At 39.0% G+C, this 14,309-nt stretch overlaps 1 protein-coding gene across 1 annotated transcript in view; it reads right to left on the minus strand.

Moving 5' to 3' along the window:
- The window catches only part of FCRL3 (Fc receptor like 3), a 60,971-nt gene that overhangs the window by 29,007 nt on the left and 17,655 nt on the right, over positions 1 to 14,309 (minus strand). Inside the window, exons 3-8 of the mRNA XM_013976235.2 lie at positions 7,275 to 7,295; positions 5,963 to 6,205; positions 5,256 to 5,498; positions 4,733 to 5,017; positions 3,612 to 3,899; positions 2,805 to 3,080 (exon numbers count right to left, since the gene is read on the minus strand). Coding sequence (XP_013831689.2) covers positions 2,805 to 3,080; positions 3,612 to 3,899; positions 4,733 to 5,017; positions 5,256 to 5,498; positions 5,963 to 6,205; positions 7,275 to 7,295 — 1,356 coding nt within the window. The remainder of the gene's footprint in view (positions 1 to 2,804; positions 3,081 to 3,611; positions 3,900 to 4,732; positions 5,018 to 5,255; positions 5,499 to 5,962; positions 6,206 to 7,274; positions 7,296 to 14,309) is intronic.

The raw sequence follows: 14,309 nt of genomic DNA on the forward strand, positions 1-14,309 counted from the left end.
ATTTAAACAAATAATAACTGAGAGAGTATATTTAAACAAATAATAGCTGAGAACTTCCCAAATCTGGGAAAGAAATTGGATATACAAATTCATAAAGCTAACACCTAATTACCTCAATGCAAAAGACCTTGCACAGGACATATGATATTAAAATTGTCAAAAGTCAATGACAAAGAAAGGATTTTTAAGGCAGCCAGGAGGAAAAACGGATTGTACCTACATGAGAATCCCCATGAGCCCATGATCAGGTTTCTTAACAGAAACTCTACAGGACAAGAGGGAATCAAGTGACATTCTCAAAATACTAAAAAATAAAAAGTATCAGTCGAGACTATTTTTTCTAGAAAAGTTATTATTCAGATGTGAAGGAAAAACAAAGATCTTCCCAAACAAATGAAAGCTGAGGAAATTCATCAACACTGGTTCTGCTTACAATAAATGTTTAAAGAAGCTCTCTGCTAAAAACAAAAAGGCAAAAATACACAATACTTTGAGGAAAGTTATATGTAGAATCAGAAAATTGCAACTCAGAATAAGCTTTAAATAATTTATTATAGCATAAAGGTAAAAGGAGGAAGCAAAAAAAAAAAAAAACCAACCATTGCTACTCCAATTTGGTAGCAATCTCACAACATAAAAAGAGATAATTTGAGACAGCAAAAGCATAAGAGGAGAAGAGGGAAAGAATGGAGCTCACATAGGTAAATGAAAATAAAATGCTGTCAGCAGTGTGCTTCAGTTGTGTCCAGCTCTTTGTGACCCTGTGGACTGTAGCCCACTAAGGCTCCTCTGTCCATGGGATTCTCCAGGCCAGAATACAGAAATTGGACTAATTTATCTATGAAAGCTTTTATGCAACCCCCAAGGTAACCACATAACATAAATCTAAAGCAGAGATACCAAAAAAAAAAAGAGGAAATTGAGAAAAATATCATAGAAAGCCACAAAACCAAGATGACATGCAAAACTTAAGAGGAAAAAAAAAAAGGAGGTATAGAGCAACCAGAAAATAAAAGGGGGAGCACTAAAAAATAAAATGGACAGCACTGAAGTTTTCCTTTATCAATAATCACCTTAAATGTAAATGGATTGAATTCACCAATCAAAAGACACACAGTGGCTAGACAGAGTAATAGAAGATGATACTCTATGCATATGGCAACCAAAATAAAGTGGTGCAGCCACACTCATATTAAATGAAACAAGCCTCAAACCAGGAAATGTAACAAAGGACAAAAATGGGTATTATGTAATGGTAAAAGGGACAATTTACCAAGAAGATAAAACAGTGATAAACACATATGTAGCTAACACAGCAGCACCCAAATATACAAAGCAATTATTAACAGACCTAAAGGGAGAAATGGAGAGCAACGCAATAATAGTAGGGAACTACAACACTTCACCTACATTAATGAATAGATCATACAGACAAAAAGTCAACCAGGAAATAGCAGCCTTAAAAGAAACATTAGACCAGGCAGTTTTGATAAATTTATATAGAACCTTCCATTCAAATGCAGGTACAATACACATACTTAGCTGCTCATGAAACTTTCTCAAGGATTGACCATGTATTGGAACACAAAACAAGTCTCAATGACTTTAAGATTGAAATCATATTAACCATCTTTCTTGATTACAATGGTATGAAATTGGAGACCAACCACAAAAAGAAATCTGGAAAATCACAAATATGTGAAGACTAAACAGCATGCTGAGGAACAACTATTGGGTCAAACAAAGGAGCAAAGGAGAAATGAAAAAATGAATACAAGTGACAATGAAAATATGACATAAAGAAATCCAACTTTGCACATAAAGGAACTAGAAAAGGAACAAATGAAGCCCAGAGTCAGCATGAGGAAAGAAATGATAAAGATTAGAGGAGAAATGAAATATACACTGATAGCAAACTACAAAAGAGTGACAAAAACTAAGACCTACTTCTTTTAAAAGATAGATAAAAATTGGCAAACCTTTTGCTACATTCACTAAGAAAAATGAGACAAAGCTTTGATAAATAAAATCAGAAGCAAAAGAGGAGGTATAACAATGAATGTCCAAAACTACAGAGGATTATATAAGAATATTATGAACAGTTATGTGCCAACAAATTGGGCAACCTAGAATAAATGGACAAATTCTTAGAATCATACAACCTTCTAAGACTGAATCGTAAAAAGTGAAATTTGAATGACCAATCACTAGTAAAGAGAAAAACAATAATCAAAAACTCCCAAGAATAAAAAAATGCAGGATCAGATGACTTCACAGGTCAAATTCTAGCAAATAGTCAAAGGTGATTTAAATCCTGTTCTCAAAATATTTTTTTTAAAACTGAAGAGAAAAGAATACTTCCTGACATTTTACAAAGCCAGCATTCTGATACCAAAACCAGATAAAGAAAATTATAGACCATTATCCTAGATAACATAGACACAAAAAAATCAACAAACTATTAGTAAACCAAACACAACAATACTTTAAAAGGATCGTACACTATGATCAAGTGGGACTTATTCCATGTATGCAAGGATGGTTCAACATTTGCAAATCCGTCAACATGATATGCGATATTAATAAAGTGAAGAATACAAATCATATAATCATCTCAATAAATGTAGGGAAAACATTAGGAATGGCCTAAATTCCTGAATGTATAGTCAGAAGAAAGAATCCCAGGACTCTCAGGTAGAGGCAGACAAAGAAGGAGTCTGATGGAATGTCGCACCAGCAAGTAGCCTAAACGAGAGGACATACTCTGTTCTTGTCTGTAACTGCTGTAGGCATATCCTACTCACCTGTGACACTGAGAATCACCCTGTCACTGCGCTGGACCCCCAGGCTATTGTCAGCCTCACAGGAGTAGTTTCCAGAATGTTCTGCAGTCAGAGAAAATTTGAAGCCTGCTCTTCCAGAGGGAACTGAGCTGCTTCCAAGGGTGACATTCTCATGATAAAATCGGTACAAGATAGGGGGAGAGCCCCTTTGGGACTCACAGTGAAGCTCCACCACATCCCCCACCATAGCCTGCATCCTAGGAGACGTGAGGGTGAAGACGGGGCGAGATACTGGAACTGAAAGATACAAAAGAGTCGTTAGAGGACTCTGATGCTGTGCCAGACTCAAAACCACACCCAAGAAGCCTGGTGGTGGTTTAGTTGCTAAGTTGTGCCTAACTCTTATGACCCCATGGACTGTACCTGCCAGGCTCCTTTACCCATGGGATTTTTTGGGCAATAATACTGGAGAGCATTGTCAGTTCCTTTTCCAGGGGATCTTCCCAACCCAGGGATCAAACCCTGGTCTCCTGCATTGCAGGCAGATTCTTTACCAACTGAGCTACCAGGGAAGCCTAAATATAGATATATCACTTGAACCATGAAGAGTAATCTTAGATGATTTTGCTTTCATCACTACTACTGTTTTCAGTTTGCTCTATAAGACATAAGATGTCTTCAACTTTTGCCATCTTTGCCATTCATTAGTTAGCCTCTAAATCTTTACACTTCTATTCCTTTGCCTCCTTCCAAAGATCTTCATGGCTAATTGACAAGCTAAACCCTGGTTTGTGAACTGAGGCTGAATAGAAGGAATTGAGAACTTACTTCTCAGTGTGACTCTGATCAGTTTACTGAGGATGGGACCGTGAATGTTGTCAGCTGCACAGTAGTATCTCCCAGCATCGCTCTCCTTCACAGTGAGTATCTGCAGCACCGCCGACAAGGAACGCTGGGTCTTTGTTCCCAAACTTCTTACTGTGCCCTCTCTGTGCCAGGAGAATGTGACAGTCCCTGTACCCTTGGCTACTGAGCAGATAAGGATCAGATTTTCTCCTTCAATAAGCTGCCCTTCAGGGGGCTGGATCTCTAGAGTTACATCAGACACTGGGATTCCTGGGAGGACACAAGATGACACATGAAGATTCTCATGGCAGAAACTTCAGGATCAAGGAGAAGGCTGGTTCTGCCATGAATAAGTCAATAGCAGCAGACACAATATGCAGGGGGCCAAAGTGAGCAACAGGGAATTAATTGTGTGTGTTATTATAAAGGTAGCAAACACAACAGTTCCAGCACACACAACAGTTCCTATCCTTGGAGGATGTGGTGACGGATTCTTGATCTTAAACCTAATATTGATAGCAGCCACATTTTATGGACGTCTATACTTAAGGAATCTTTGGTGCACCAATGACCACAAAATAAGAGTGGTCTTACTTCTGTTCAAAAGAAACAGAACCCATAGAATATGACTTCTATCCTGAAATTCAAACCCCTATCCTATCCTTTAAGACTCTTCTCCAGTCTCACCCCCATCTTCCCATGTTTTTTTTTCTGATTACACCAGTTCATGTTTAATTTCCTCTTTTATTTTGGAATATGGTTAGGTCAACAAATGGGAGAAGCATAGGGACCTCCAAAGACTGCATGTGGTCATCTGTGCTTCTAATTATCTGTGACTCTTGAGAGAATGTATGCTGTATGGCTCTGTCACCCCCAAAGAGCTGGGGACCCAGCAATTGACCAACAATTGCTATTAACTGAGTTAGGTGGAAGAGAATGTTTTAGGGACATTAGGCCAGTGTTGAACCTGAAGTGAGGAGGGTATCAGGATAGCAGAAGGCTCCTCTTGGTTATGTTCACTGTCCCAGGCAGCAGGAAATGTCATTGCTCTGCTCTCACCTCCCCAGCTCTGACTCTGGAAGAGCAACTCCATAAATACTCACTCTGCACATATAACTGGGATCTCAAACTTCTTTTTCTGATAGATGGCGTCACTGACTCTGCCTGGCACCAGTAAGACTCTGCATCTTCACTCCACACAGTGGGTAATTTGAGCTCTGGAGAGCTGCTCCAGCATTTCTGCAAAGCCTTGTCTTCTCTGAAGAAGCAGAATTGAAGCTGAATGTGTGGCCTCTGTGGAGGGAGCCACGTTTCACATTTCAGGGTCACTGGGCTCCCTTCTATGGGTGAGGAGGGGCTGGCTATCAGCATAGGAGGGGGAAACAGCTCTAGAGAGAAGAACAAACACAGTTCTTAGGGTAGCACAGCTCAGGGATCCTGGAAAGATGCATATGAGCACTCAGCGTCAGCCAGTAGAACACAAGTACCCAAGCAGGTGGAATCACCTCCCATCTCCCTCCTAGGACAGGAGGCGTTTCATGAAATCCCCATTGATGAGCCACTCCCTAAATCGTTACACACAGGTTCCCTGCTGAGTCCTGTTACCCACAAGAGGGCAGCCATTACCTTGAACTTGAATCGTTAGATGTTTTGAAATTTCTTTCTTCCATGTCCAGAGAAAGCCTTGAATGAGAGCAGTACAATGATATGTGTCGTTGTTCCTGGAGACTGACTTTAGAGTGAAGTCTGATTGAATTAGTGTTTTATTTCTGTAAAGACTTATTTCTTTTGCTTTTTCTCTTGCCTGGCATCTGAGAACAACATCATCTCCTTCAAAGACAGGGTGTGGAGCCTGAAGGATCAGCTTGTCTGCAAAGAGTAGAGGAATACACTCAGTTTATTCCCTGATGCTTCTTTCTTTAAACTCTCATTTCTGTGCATGAAGAAAGAGCTATGATCCTGTACACCTGAAAATACCCTCCATTAACATTTCTACATGGTCCTCAAACCCAGTTCTCCCTTATCCTAGGAAAATGGACTCATTTCCAGAAAATGTCTTTAAGCAATCCCCATGCATATTGTTAAAAGAGAAATTCTATACCTCATCTTTCTTCAGACTTGAATCCCTTTTACCTGGTGATGTCTGACTTATACTTCTCTGGATGGAAAAGATGGACAGGACAGCATTCTGCTGCTGCCTTATCTCCTTATATCCCCCACTGGGGTCAGTACATCAAATATTCTTATGCCTATTTACAATCTTATCTCAGCTCCCTGCAGTTCCCCAGCCCCCAGGGGTTTAGTTTCAGAGACCACCCCCTTTCCTTTCTCACCAAATGAAAAATCCACACGTATGGGGTCACTGAGAGAAGATCTTTGGGTCTTGCATTTGTAATATCCAGTCTTGTCTATTTGGATCTCTTCAGATTTTTTATTCAACAAATTCTCATTATAATACCAATATATGTCTCCTTGGGCTGGAGAAAGGGAATCGCTGCATGTGAGAGTCACTTTGTCTTTGTGGAAGTTTGTGGACCATGGAGGGTTGAGGAGAAGGAAAGCTTTTGGAGTTACTCCTAAAGAGGAAATAGGGAAGATGAAGGCAGGTGAAGGTGAATGGGAGGTGGGTGGAACATAGGGAAAGGCTCAGCTGCAACTAGGAGTTTTTCTGGACTAATTCCTATTAGGGACAGGATTGGAAATGGAGTATTACCTCCAAATGGAGGTATTAACTTGGAGAAATACCTCAGAATCTGTTCATCTTTTTTTTTTTTTTCCTAATGGTAGTGGGGGTGTAGATTCCTGGAATGGGCTCAGAAAAGTTCAGGAGATATGATTTACAGATGGGTGAAGACTGAGCCTGTAAGTAGGTTGAATCTGAAAGCTCTTGTCCTACACATTCTTGTCAAAATAAAAGTGAACCTGGGATGTATATACCTCAGAAGTATTTTCTAGATTGAAAAACCAGTTCCTCCTTGGTTGTTAATATTTAATGAGCAAGATCTTTTTCACTTACAATTCTTTTAAACCTTGCTTAATTTTAGATTCTATGGGGAGGGCAACGTTTTTCAACTCTCCACCTAAGGTGAACATAATCAGCAATTGATACACGACACACAAAAAAAGATTTAAAAAAGATTTAAAGGGGCATGGACTGCTTGCATAATCATATTTGTGTATATCATTGCAAATGACCAATGGGACCAGAAATTGAAACAGTTCAATGACATGAGTTTCTTTTGGAGATATATAAAGATTTGGCCATAGCATTTCCCTCTGTGAACAGGAGCTATTTCTGTATTCCTTGATAGTGGCACGGGCTTGGACATACAGAGGGCGGGGCCTTAGGGAATAGAGGAGATTAGATCCGAGGATCTTTAAACATCAGTTTCCTGCCTCTGTCGTTCCTTCTGCAAACATTTTCTTCCCTTCTACACTATGGCATTCAGTAATAGGGAAAGAACTGAAGACAGGAGAGATCAGAGGAGGGTTTGCTCACCCACTACGGCAACAGGTGTGACCTCAGAGTAGCAACACCACTGATGTTGGTGCATTACCACAGGCCTCATTTATGGGGACAGGTAGTGCTGTCTGGGAGGACCAACGCCCAGAGACCGGGAGGAGCAGAGAAAAGGGAACACTGACCTGACTGATCTCTTCCAGGAGCTGTGAGGGAGCCAAGATTTAAAGATTAGCACAGAGCACAATTTTTCAAACATTTTCACTCAGACAATCTGAGAAATGTTCCATTAACACAGCCGCCACCACCACTTAGTTTTTCCTTCCCATTTCTTTGCCCCCTTTCTATGATTCCCGTAGTCCTCAAACAAACAAAAAAAGAATAGCCTGTAATTTGCTTTATAAATATGAATGACTTGTATCCACAACCCTGGCTCATCTTTAGCAGCTTCATAGTCCATTCCTTCCCTCTCCTCTCTAGCCTGAACTAGCAATGTAGAGAAGGGCTTGTAGAAATGGTTTATTCTCCCCTCATTACTTGGACATTGTTCCTCCTCCTTTTTCGATCTCTGGTTAAATTATGGCACCAAGTCTCAAGAAGGGAGCCATATTTCTTAGTAGATCTTCCCTTACTCACCTAAATTTTGAAAATAATTATTTATGTGAGAGATATAGAGAGGGTTTGACAGAAAGAAACACCCAAACTTCCTACAAAATAAAAAAAAAAAAATTGGTTGAGGAACCAAGGGTAATATAATTGATTTGCCACGCTGGTTGTATGCAGAGTCTTTTAGTTCTCTTGCGACCCAACTCTGCTCATTTTCCATCTCTTGTGTAAAGAAAAAAATGTTGCCTGCCATTCCAGTTTGTACAAGGATCAATCTATTAGCCGCCACAGTTGCCCACAGACAGTGTACTCTGCAGGAAATTCAGGATAAAGAAAGACAGGAGACATTCTGTGCTTTGGGTATACTGGCTCCTTAGATATGCATATCTAAGGGAAATTTTTAAATGACTCCAGATTCTTAAGTCTTCCCATACAGAGAAAAGCACTAAAATCATTGAGATTTCTCTTCCATGTGATTAGCAGTAACCTTTTAATGCTTGACTACATGTTTTTCCCACCAAAAAAGTTCATGTGTATGTCCTGGCTCCTGACTTACTTCTTCAGACCAGTTCCTCAGAGCTATCTGAGAGGCTGTCTTTCAGACTACAGTGCTCAGTAAGGCTGCCAATAGAACTTGACTTGAATTTTACATTGTGAGCTTCTCTTTCATTCAATGGTATTGGTGATCACAAAGGGACCCAGAGCAGACGTCATTCCTTTGCCTGAACTCTACAAAGATCCGGAGCCCTGATACCAGCAAGGACTCTTGTGCCCATTCTTCTCCTCTGTGAACTTAGACAAACTTGGATGAGTCCCTCCTGGCTCTCAGATTCCCCAATTATTGGCTGATGGTCCTGAGTTTTATTCTGTGGTATATGACAGGGATCTAGCCTCCGCCTCCCCCAACCCCAGTTTAAAGGTACTGGGGGAGCCTGGTTAAAAGACACTGAGCCTTCTAGACTGGGTGAAACGAGGGGCCTCAGAAAGTCAGCCCCCAACTAATACTCCAGCCTGTTTATGTCCCTATGGAATTTATTCTTATAGGTACTTGCTTAATTGGAAATCTTGTCCTAAAGTGGTCGAGATAGGCTTCTTTCGACATTTCAAGAATGATTAGAAGAAAGTCAGCCTGATAAAACCTCTTTTCAAAATTCTGACCTTAAAGGTTGTAACAAAGCCCTTCCAGGAGGAACTTGCCTTTCTCTCCTTGTGCCTTTGAGATGTAAATGTTATATCTGGACTTCTATAGGACTTCTATATAATGGGCTTCTTAGGAATTTTATTCTGTGTTTTGAGAGCTAAGTCTCTGCCATGGGAAGGTACGCATATGGTGTACATTTGGCAGGTAATGGAATCAACTGGTATTTCAAGGGGTCATTTTGTCTGGTTATGCCAGCTCTTGGGAAAATTTGTTATAAAGAATCCTAGCCCACATGAAAAGATGCTCAACATCACTCATTAGCAGAGAAATGCAAATCAAAACCACAATGAGGTACCATCTCACACTGGTCAGAATGGCTGCGATCCAAAAGTCTACAAGCAATAAATGCTGGAGAGGGTGTGGAGAAAAGGGAACCCTCTTACACTCTTGGTGGGAATGCAAACTAGTACAGCCACTATGGAGAACAGTGTGGAGATTCCTTTAAAAACTGGAAATAGAACCGCCATACAACCCAGCAATCCCACTGCTAGGCATACACACCAAGGAAACCAGAATTGAAAGAGACACATGTACCCCAATGTTTGTTGCAGCACTGTTTACAGTAGCCAGGACATGGAAGCAACGTAGATGTGCATCAGCAGATGAATGGATAAGAAAGCTGTGGTACATATACACAATGGAATGTTACTCAGCCATTAAAAAGAATGCATTTGAATCAGTTCTAATGAGGTGGATGAAACTGGAGCCTATTATACAGAGCAAAGTAAGTCAGAAAGAAAAACACCAATACAGTATATTAACGCATATGTATGGAATTTAGAAAGATGGTAATAATTACCTCATATGCAAGACAGCAAAAGAGACACAGATGTAAAGAACAGACTTTTGGACTCTGTGGGAGAAGGTGAGGGTGGGGTGATTTGAGAGAACAGCATTGAAACATATATATTATCATATGTGAAATAGCTCGCCAGTCCAGGTTCGATGCATGAGACAGGGTGCTCAGGGCTGGTGCACTGGGATGACCCTGAGGGATGGGATGGGGAGGGAGGGTCAGGATGGGGAACACATGTACACCCGTGGCTGATTCATGTGAATGTATGGCAAAAACCACCACAATATTGTAAAGTAATTAGCTTTCAATTAAAAGAAAGAAAGGGAAAAAAAAAAAGAATCCTAGTCCATAAAGGGCCTTTGTCATTTCAATCTTTGCTGTGTCTACCTGTACAACAAAGGCACTAATGTCTTAGACTGTTTGGGGGAATAAACCTTCTGTATCTCATGAAGGCTGCATCCTTTGCATTCTCTTCTTAGAATGCCTCTTGTGTCTTATTGGTTCGAGTCAGTATTTAGATACTATTCAGGGCTTCTCCGGTGGCTCTAGCAGTAAAGAACCAACCTACCAATGCAGGAGATATAAGAGATGAGGATTTAATCCCGAGGTTGGGAAGATCCCTCTGGAAGAGGGCATGGCAACCCACTCCAGTATTCTTACCTGAAAAATCCCATGGACAGAGGAGCCTGGTGGGCTACAGTTCAGAGAGTCACAAAGAGTCGGACACAACTGAAGCAGCTTAGCATGCTCACGAGATACTCTTCATCATGGCCAGACAATGGATGCTTCAAATAGGAGAAACTTCTAAACTGGTAAATTTTTAGAAAGCTCCGAAATTAAAGAGCTGTTCTATTGTTGCCTATGAAAAATACTATGCATATGTAACAACTAATCTTAAAAACTCCCTTAGTTTAAGGGAAAAAAACAAAAACTGTTTGGGGAAGTTTTATTTGTGGTCTCAGCTTCCCTTCAAAGAGCCTTAAAGATGTTAATAAAAAATTAGCTTAATTAATGTAAGTTAGGTAGATTAATAGAGAAACAAGAAACTGAGGGGAAAGTCAAGAGACTTCTTTCTAACAAGGTGGAAATTTTAAAAGGGCTTATATCAACAGGATGGAAATCTTTAGATGGTTATCAGGAAATGAGATAAATAAAATAGATGGGATTAAAACAAAGGTTTTAAGTTAACACTACCTGAGGTTGGATAGACCAAAGGGACCCCCCAGTTGGTCCCTGCAACAGTGTAGTTCACTCTGCTTATTTCTGTTTCAAAACAAAATTTAAAGGCTGGAAGAAAATTATGCTGAGATACCTGACTAGCATTTACTTGGGACAACAGTGAGATCAATTAATCAAGTTAAGACTGACAAAAGGGCCTGTGTCCCTGGACTTGAGCCCTCACTGGGAGGCCAAAAACCTTTTACACACAAATGGATTAAATGGCCAAGGTGATAAAAAGGAAAGTTTCAGGACTCCTTTTAAGACCAAGACTTGTTAATGGGGTCCTGATGGAGGGAGGCTAAAGTTACAGGTATGGGAGTTATAAAACTGAGATGAAATCTTATAAAAACTGGAGTATTTGAATGAGCTTTCAATAAGATGGTTACATCTCTTTCGCCTAATTGTGCTGTGGGATAGACATCACATCTCTGAGCAATGCTTCCTTGCCTTGTATTATAAGATGGAGCATATATATCTGCCCCTTGGGCAGTATCAGTTAAACATACTAAAAGAAACCAACAGAGTTACCTGAGCCCACACAGTATAAAGTGAAAACTGGGGCTCATATTCAGGGACTAATAAAAGCAATAATTTTTTTTTTTTTCTCTAGGGTAGATTGCTATGTTTAACTTGTCAATTCACTAACAGTGTCCTTATTGAATATCTTGTACACACTTTTGAAGACATAATAAATTGAATCTTAAAGTTCTAGAATATAGAACTCTTGACTTCCAGTTTAGCTGAATATCATCCTGTTGATATATTAAAAAAGTAAATTAAAGAAAATATAGCTGGATATAGCTGGGAAAATCAACTTTTTAAAATTATTTAGGCAGCAGACCAGTTCTTTGGGGAATTAAAAGCAACTGTCTTTGTCCCTCAAACGGCTACAAACCAGAAAATACAACTCACAGTGACCTGAGACTGAGCCTAATGAAATCAATCAGGTTGAATCTGAAGCTGAAGAGGGAAAAAAAGTAAAATAGAGACCTTTTAAAACTCAAACTGCTGGCACTCTTGCCTCCTGAAATGGCCCACACTCTGTAGAGTGTCTTTCTTTCAGGACTGCCTTCCTTGCCTTTTCAGATGGACTGTGTTCTGTCTGTGGAATGTGTGTTTCTCTAAATAAATCCACTTTTTACCTGTCTAAAACAAAAGCAAACAAAATAACTCGAGCTGCTGGAAAGTTTCTCTCACCCAAACTCTAATTAATGGCCTTCTTAAGTATTTATCAAGGACAGATACAAATCTCAAAGGCTTTTCCACAAATAGTAAAAAGCCTTCATCATCTGAGCAAATATTTTTTGCAACAATTGTTATTTATAAATTGGTACATTTATATGGTAATACCTCATGACAAAGTTTTAAAATGAAGCTATGCAATCTCAGTTATGTCTATTACACATCTGTGAGCATGTCCGGTTAGAACTGGACATGGAACAACAACATGGTTCCAAATCGGGTGTGCATCAAGGCTGTGTATTGTCACCCTGCTTATCTAACTTGTATGCAGAACACATCACGTGAAATGCCAGGCTGGATGAAGCACAGGATGGAATCAAGATTTCTGGGAGAAATATCAATAACCTCAGATACTCAGGTGACACCATCCTTACGGGAGAAAATGAAGAACAAAAGAGCCTCTTGAGGAAAGTAAAAGAGAAGAGTGAAAAAGTTGGCTTAAAACTCAACATTCAGAAAACTAAGATAATGGCATCTGGTCCCATCATTTCATGGCAAATAGATGGGAAACAATGGAAACAGTGAGAGACTTTATTTTGGGGGGCTCCAAAATCACTGTAGATGGTAACTGCAGCCATGAAATTAAAAGACGCTTGCTCCCTGGAAGTAAAGCTATGGTCAACCTAGACAGTGTATTAGAAAGCAGAGACATTTCTTTACCAACAAAGGTCACTCTAGTCAAAGTTATGGTTTTTCCAGTAGTTGTGTTTGGGTGTGAGAGTTGGACTATAAAGAAAGCTGAGCATGGAAGAACAGATGCTTTTGAACTATAGTGTTGGAGAAGACTCCTGAGAGTCCTTCGGACTGCAAGGAGATCCAACCAGTCCATCCTAAAGGGAATCAGTCCTGAATATTCATTGGAAGGACTGATGTTGAAGCTGAAGCTCCAATACTTGGCCACCTGATATGAAGAACTGACTCCTTGGAAAAGACCCTGAATGCTGCAAAAGATTGAAGGCTGGAGGAGAAGAGGACAACAGAGGATGAGACAACTGGATGGCATCACCGACTTGATGGACATGAGTTTGAGAAAGCTCTGGGAGTTGGTGATGGTCAGGGGAGTCTGGCGTGCTGCAATTCATGGAGTCGCAAAGAGTCAGACACAACTGAGTGACTAAACTGAATTAAGTATGTTATACAGATGATATATCTTTACCTTCAGATAATATTATCAAAATTAAATTTATAACAGATCTCTATCTAGTTGACTTAAAAGTAGATATTTACAAATTAAATGTTTTAGAAACTTACCCAAGTGAATTTAAAATTCACACAATCTGGGAAATATTCAATATTAAATTAATATTTGGTACTATATTCAAGTTTGTTGGTTTAATTAATACAGATATATCTTACTTTTATTACAGTTAGGTTTACTAAAATTCAAATAAGATCATATTATCTCTGTTATAAAATTTATCAGCAAGAAAAATAGCTTGGGATGATGGCTGACTTGGTCTCATGTCTCATAAAGTTTTCATGGGTAAGCTAAACAAAACTGCTCAAAACAAATTAATTTAATAGATACAAATGGGGTAAGAACTGAGGTGAACACTTAAGAAATAATTGTGTTTTATGGTACATCTACTTGAAAATATTTTTTCCAGATTTTTGATTTCTTAAAATTTAGAATTTTTCTAAATGAATTCAAATGAGGAAAATTTATTAAATATCAGATCATTTGCAAATAAAATAATGAAATATTAATTATAAAATATAGGCTTCACTTTACAGAGAAACTAAAGATACTTGTAACTATTAATAAAAATTTTAGTGCCACACTAAAAAATATCCTATAAAAAGCACAAATTTTTAGGAATCATAAATAATATTTATGTTTTCCAATCTACAGAATGCTAATGTAAAAGACAGTTTGTCATTTCTTACTTCTTAGTGTCTACTAGAAATTAAGGTAAATTGCAAAATATTGTATATCCTTTGTCAGTTGCATTGCAATCAGATATTTAACCATGCCATTTAATATCTGTTGTCTTTTATAGACAGTCATTGTTTTACTCTGATGGTTAAAAGTTAAGAATTCTAATTTATATATAATCTAAAGTACTAAAATTATTAAAGGCAATATCTTTGTGTAAAAGGAAAAGGACATAAAGAATGGACATTCATTTTGTTATGGGAAAAAACTGATTTTAT

This window comes from Capra hircus, chromosome 3 (assembly GCF_001704415.2).
Source record: "Capra hircus breed San Clemente chromosome 3, ASM170441v1, whole genome shotgun sequence".
Lineage (NCBI taxonomy): Eukaryota > Metazoa > Chordata > Mammalia > Artiodactyla > Bovidae > Capra > Capra hircus.